The sequence below is a fragment of the Rhamphochromis longiceps genome, linkage group LG17 (assembly GCF_057381845.1).
Source record: "Rhamphochromis longiceps isolate RC_006_pf linkage group LG17, R_longiceps_female_GT1.1, whole genome shotgun sequence".
Lineage (NCBI taxonomy): Eukaryota > Metazoa > Chordata > Actinopteri > Cichliformes > Cichlidae > Rhamphochromis > Rhamphochromis longiceps.
The window spans coordinates 6970935-6977893 of record NC_140573.1 but is presented as its reverse complement, the minus strand read 5'-3'; the positions used below and the strand labels follow the sequence as shown (position 1 = coordinate 6977893).

General features: G+C 42.7%; 1 protein-coding gene across 2 annotated transcripts in view; it reads left to right on the top strand.

Moving 5' to 3' along the window:
* The window catches only part of raver2 (ribonucleoprotein, PTB-binding 2), a 97425-nt gene that overhangs the window by 57225 nt on the left and 33241 nt on the right, over positions 1 to 6959 (top strand). For both annotated transcript variants that reach the window (XM_085386789.1, XM_085386788.1), the window contains exon 4: positions 968 to 1132. In XM_085386789.1, the coding sequence (XP_085242915.1) occupies positions 968 to 1132 (165 nt within the window). The remainder of the gene's footprint in view (positions 1 to 967; positions 1133 to 6959) is intronic.

The window sequence follows — 6959 nt, the reverse complement described above, 5'->3', positions numbered from 1 at the left end:
ACACACACACACACACACACACACACACACACACACACACACACACACAAAGAAAATCTGTCCAAGTAAAATTATCTGTGGGAACAAATGCTGAAATCATAATTGCTTAAATTTAAGTGCATCAAAATCGGTTTATTGCATACAATAATCTATGACCTCACATTTGTGAAAAGTGAATCAGAATCTGCAAATGGAAGTAGAGCTCAAGGGCTGACAGGCTTTCAAACCAGCACTTACAGCGGCAAGAGCGCAGACTGTATCTCGCATTAAAGCTTTGCAGAGTTTAGCAAGTGCCCGTGACGCCAGCTGAGGATCTTAAAGCAATCACCAACATGCCAGTTTTTCCTGGGTTTCTTCTGTATTTTGAGAACATTTTCTAGTGTCCTCCCAATTTTTTTTTAATGAATAATTGGAATGCACGCATGCCTATGTTTGGTTAGTTCTTCTAATCTTACCAAGTTGCTAGATTGTCGGTTAAACACAGTCTGTACAACCTTCACCACGACCTGGCAACCCGCTACCGATTTCAAGTGTCCAGACAGGCGGATCAGTCAAATGCTGAATGAATTAGATTACTCTCTGAGCTGGTGTTTCACCCCTTTTACTCCTAGACACAGCAGAGATCGAGACATTACACACAAAAAAGCGAGCCATATATTGTGACTGCTGTAAAGCTGGAAAGATATTCACGGATCCCAGCTTTTCAAATCAGGTGAAATGTGTTGTAAAAACACAAACAGACTCTTTTTTTTTTTCCAATTGAAAGTAAAGTAGACATGTACAAATAGCGCTGTACTCTCTGTGGGATAACTGCACAGGGACAATCCACAAAGTGTAACCATGACTAATTGAGTACAATACAAACATTTTTATTTTGCAGTATAGTGTCACCAAATGCGCTTGGCAAATAAGTAGACCTAGCGTTGCCTTACTGTCTGACTCTGCGTCTCACTGGTGCTTGTTGCAGGGGGATCGCTCGCTAATGGTGCAGTGGATGGACGTCAACCAGCTGAGCCAGGAGGAAAACCTGCACTCCAAGTGTCTGTGCGTGGACAGACTGCCCCTGGACCTCTGTGACTCTGAGGAGCTAACCCAGCTCTTTTCCGACACGTATAAACCCGTTTTCTGCCAGGTGAGATCACAGTGCACAGAAAACTATTCATTTTTGCTGTTTCAGTGTAAAAGTGCTGATCATGGACTGATTTAGCAAGTACAACTCAGTTGTAAACAGAGCTTGAAATCAATATCTCCCCATTTTTTTTCTCAGAGCTTAATATTGTGCAGAAGCTGAAAGGACTTTACACATGAATGTTCATCTCATTATGACATATGAAACATTCGGTTCACACACACACCTTTATTACAAGAACACCTCCAGGTGAGAGGTGCTGACATAAAATTCAGCGGTCAGCATCGGTGTTGGTCAGCCTCGCCGTATCACTAAGCAACCGTCTCTATGGTGAGGTGTGGTAACTGTGATACCGGCCCCACCCCTCAACTCCATCCCTCCCTCCTTCCATCCCACTCTGATCTGTCTTTTTTTTCACTTGCGCCGTTCGCCCTGCTCCATTACATCCACTCCTCCCCCACATGCCCATTTAAAGTTCACACAATCGGCATCTGTCATCTACTGCATTTCCAGTTTTAGCTCCACCCCTCTGCCCCACTCCCACATAGAAATCAATACACCCACATCATCCTAGTCCCATGATGCTTTGTGGGTGTTTAGCTCATGTTGCTTCACTGTTGCAAAGCCAGCAGGCTTTGACCTATAGTTCAGCATTTTTTTATGTACAGTACATTATGTGCTTCAGAGCAGTTGTATTATTGCATTTCACCATGTATGCACCAGAATATTTCAGGATAAGAGCTTATGAAATGCTCTGCACCATCTATTAGGATGCAAAGAAAACATGTACAGAAATATGAAAAATGTGCATGCCATTATTTGCTAGTGTAATGTTAATGATAGTATTTATTATATCTCTTTCCTTATGGCAGAGATGGGCATGTATTAGGCCTGTGTGTTTGCCATTTGTCTGTATGGATAATATCTTTGTTTCAATATTGAAAAGCGATATCGGAACGCCCAAGAGTTCTTTCTTTTATTTGTTTATTTATGGTCATAAGGTCACCTTACTGTGATATTCAACTCTAAACCTCAGGAACTGTGAGATATATGAGTCAGAACACACATGAATAGAAATTGCAACCTGACTGGCATTTTTATTTCATCCTTTTTTGCTTATAGTGACTGTGGTGAATGGATTCGGGCAGTCTACAGTCATATTAGTGGTTTAGTCATAGTCTGCTGAGGCACAGCAATGATGCAGTGATGTTACTGTTTAATATTTAACAGGTATGTTTTCCACATTCACAATCCTAGCTGTGAATGCCAAGCAGGTTTGGTTCTCTGATGCCTTCCTGGTAGTGATGTTACAAGAAAAATCAATACTTAGGTTGTGCGTTTCTTTACCAGATTTTAGTAAATGATGCACTGGTTGACAGACATTGCCATGCCTTTAGTCATGCTGCATGCCTGATAAAACCTTTAGCGTGGTACCATGGTAAGGTTGTAGAATCTCTGTAGCTAGTTTGGCTCCCGTTGCTAGCTAGCTAGTCTTGCTTATGCATAATAGCTCATTCACACTAAAGTAGAAATAGGACGGCAACCTCCGTTTGACTGAGAAATATCAGCGGTTGCCCGGTGATTCCATTCAATTATGTCACACGCAGCAACCACTTGGAAACAGGTGAGCTGAGCAGCTGATTGGCCCTGCAACACCCCCAATACCTGAGCGACCACTTTCAATCACCATGTGATTCCACAGGTCACCTGGTGGTAGGCAACCTATAAATGCGGACAGATTGCCAGCACATTGCGATCAGTCTGGCTAAACTCTGAATATACAGTGGGGCAAAAAAGTATTTAGTCAGCCACCGATTGTGCAAGTTCCCCCACTTAAAATGATGACAGAGGTCAGTAATTTGCGCCAGAGGTACACTTCAACTGTGAGAGACAGAATGTGAAAAAAAAATCCATGAATTCACATGGTAGGATTTGTAAAGAATTTATTCGTAAATCAGGGTGGAAAATAAGTATTTGGTCACCTCAAACAAGGAAAATCTCTGGCTCTCAGAGACCTGTAACGTCTTCTGTAAGAAGCTTTTCTGTCCCCCACTCGTTACCTGTATGAATGGCACCTGTTTGAACTCATCATCTGTATAAAAGACACCTGTCCACAGCCTCAAACAGTCAGACTCCAAACCCCGCCATGGCCAAGACCAAAGAGCTTTCGAAGGACACCAGGAAAAGTATTGTAGACCTGCACCAGACTGGGAAGAGTGAATCTACAATAGGCAAGCAGCTTGGTGTGAAAAAATCAACTGTGGGAGCAATCATCAGAAAATGGAAGACATACAAGACCACTGATAATCTCCCTCGATCTGGGGCTCCACGCAAGATCTCATCCCGTGGGGTCAAAATGATCATGAGAACGGTGAGCAAAGATCCCAGAACCACACGGGGGGACCTGGTGAATGACCTGCAGAGAGCTGGGACCAAAGTAACAAAGGTCACCATCAGTAACACACTACAACGGCAGGGAATCAAATCCCGCAGTGCCAGACGTGTTCCGCTGCTGAAGCCAGTGCATGTCCAGGCCCGTCTGAAGTTTGCCAGAGAGCACATGGATGATACAGCAGAGGATTGGGAGAATGTCATGTGGTCAGATGAAACCAAAGTAGAACTTTTTGGTATAAACTCAACTCGTCGTGTTTGGAGGAAGAAGAATACTGAGTTGCATCCCAAGAACACCATACCTACTGTGAAGCATGGGGGTGGAAACATCATGCTATGGGGCTGTTTTTCTGCCAAGGGGACAGGACGACTGATCCGTGTTAAGGACAGAATGAATGGGGCCATGTATCGTGAGATTTTGAGCCAAAACCTCCTTCCATCAGTGAGAACTTTGAAGATGAAACGAGGCCGGGTCTTCCAACATGACAATGATCCAAAACACACCGCCCGGGCAACAAAGGAGTGGCTCCGTAAGAAGCATTTGAAAGTCCTGGAGTGGCCTAGCCAGTCTCCAGACCTCAACCCCATAGAAAATCTGTGGCGGGAGTTGAAAGTCCGTGTTGCTCGGCGACAGCCCCAAAACATCACTGCTCTCGAGAAGATCTGCATGGAGGAATGGGCCAAAATACCAGCTACTGTGTGTGCAAACCTGGTAAAGACCTATAGTAAACGTTTGACCTCTGTTATTGCCAACAAAGGTTATGTTACAAAGTATTGAGTTGTATTTTTGTTATTGACCAAATACTTATTTTCCACCCTGATTTACGAATAAATTCTTTACAAATCCTACCATGTGGATTCATGGATATTTTTTTTTCACATTCTGTCTCTCACAGTTGAAGTGTACCTCTGGTGCAAATTACTGACCTCTGTCATCATTTTAAGTGGGGGAACTTGCACAATCGGTGGCTGACTAAATACTTTTTTGCCCCACTGTAAGTAGTTAATGGGACTTTTTCATCAACAGATGTGCAGTTTTCACCTGTATCGCTGTTTATTGTCAGGAGACTGCATGTATGCATGTACACGGTCGCCATAATTTTGGTCATGCTGCAGTCTCCAACCACAGTTTTCCCTGTTTGACTGCGTAGCATAATTGATTGAGATTGAGCCGTTTAATTGTCACTAGCAATGTTACACGAACACAGAGTGAAATAGGACCCCTTCCAACCGTACATACATTGCACAAACATGACGTTGGTAAGACAGGTCAGAGAGATGTATGATGGTAAAAAAACAATGAAATACATAAATACATGAGGGAAGAGGAGGGAAAAATAAGAACTCCATCCAGACTGAGCTCCTTATGGGAGAGCAGTTTGAGAATAGAATAAAAACCCTCAGCACAATGAAGCACATGAATCTTCACACCTTACAACATAACAACATAAAAAACATGCGACTTGTGACAGGGGAGGGGGTATTGGACAGAGCCGATGTACACAACAGCCGTCCGGTCCGAGGAAGTAGGAGGATAGGGTCATACACCGTCTTGTGATCTGGGAGAATTTGTTGTTCCTGCTTCCGCCCTGGAGCTTCCAGCTAGTGAGGTGAGGCTGCATGTAATTAGTGGTTGTTTGGGTTTGGTTTAGGGCGAAAAAGAGACCAGTTGATCAAATCCATAATTTCTTGTTTACAGAGAACAAGACTGAGAGAGTCTCTAAGAGTTAGACAAGACTAGACAAGGACAAAGAAGCCAAGCAGGAAATAAAAGGGAGGGACAGAGAGAAAGATGCGACCACCTCCATCAAGAGCCAAGAGAGACTCTACAAGAGAGAGATAACATAGATATTAATACTTAATAATATCAATATACTGAATGTGTTTCTGTACAGGTCAGAGATCAGTGCTGTCTGCAGAATAGAAGAGGAGCTGTTCTGAGTTGGTCATTTTGTTTGTTGCATATTTATTTGTTTAAGATGATTCCCTAATGCCTCACTGCCAGCAGCTCCAGTTCACCTTGCATAAACCGTCCTCCTCCTCTGTGCACATAAGTAGAACTCAGCCCTTATGTCACTTTTTCTTTGTTCGGCGTGCACTTAACCTGTGGCCTTGGCCCCGAGCGTTATAATTCTGCTACCCATGAAAGGGCCCTCCAGGCAGCACTTTAGCTTGAGTCAGCCAGGAGAAATGGAAGGAAGAGAAAGTAAAGAATGTCAACCATATTAGAGGAAAGGACGGCAGGTTGGAAATGGAAGGAGGGATGGGAGTAAAGGAGGACGGCGCTAAGAATGCCAGAACTATTAGAGAGAGGATGGAGTGAAGGAGGAGAGCCGACAGTGTCAGGCATAATAGAAGGACAGCGAGACGTGGAGCGATGAGGTGAAATAGCAAAGAGGCGTATGATGCCAATCAAAGGAAGACGACTGGTGGCATATATGCAACTATTGATGTAATAATGATGACTAGGAGCAAGTTGAATACTCACATTTATAGGCAGGAGACAAAAAAAGAACAAATGTTACATAAAAATGTCTTTCAAAGAGTGGACAAGTTCTGTTTTAAGACCTTTGATTTTTCTTTCAGGTCAGGATATAACTTCCAGTGGTTTGATTAAGATTGATGGATGGATGGTTTAAAGCAGTGCAGAAATAAATTGCTGCAAAAAAGTAATTTCTTCAGAGCAGTGTTAGATGAGTACGGACACAGCAAAGCATCATACTAGTGCCAACCTAACCCCCCCCCCCCCCCTCCAAAAAAAAAAACCAACCAAACAAACAAAAAAGCAAAATCTGCACTATCAGTGGTGTATAAGTGATACAGATGGTGGTGATGTGCAGCAATGTCAGAACAAAAGCTGAGAAGTTAACAGCAAAGCGGTGAACGTGGATCTGAGCTTTCATGATACGTGTTTTATGAGGATGGATATGAGCACTTCTTGTGCTTTTCAGCCACTTTTAACTTTTTTTTCTTTTTTCTTTTTTAGAAGAAAAATCCCCAAGGCACCTTCAGCTTTGTTGACAATCAACCAGAAAAATGGAAATGAAAATAATGAGTTTTCTTTTGCTGTCGGGAGCCAGACAGTTGCCTTATTTAGTACAACAGGGGAGAAAAAAAGAGCTAATTTAGCTGATTTTGAATATGTACTCTTTTACTCTCTCAATCACTGGCACTTGCTTTTGTAGAGCTAATTAATCTTTCCAAGTACAATCATAAGATTCTTGACACAATTATTGACCCCCTTTGGTGAAACGCAGTGTTTCAAAGTTTTATTTGAAAAGATGATCTCATTCAGTGACGTCTTCCCGCTGCACACAAAGGTGACGATAAATCTGTGAAATCATTCGATTTAGCAGAAGTACACCACAAGCGTTCTTTTTTTCCCCTTTTTTTTTAATGGAGTCTTACTTAGATTAACTCCACCTCTCCCTTCGTTGTC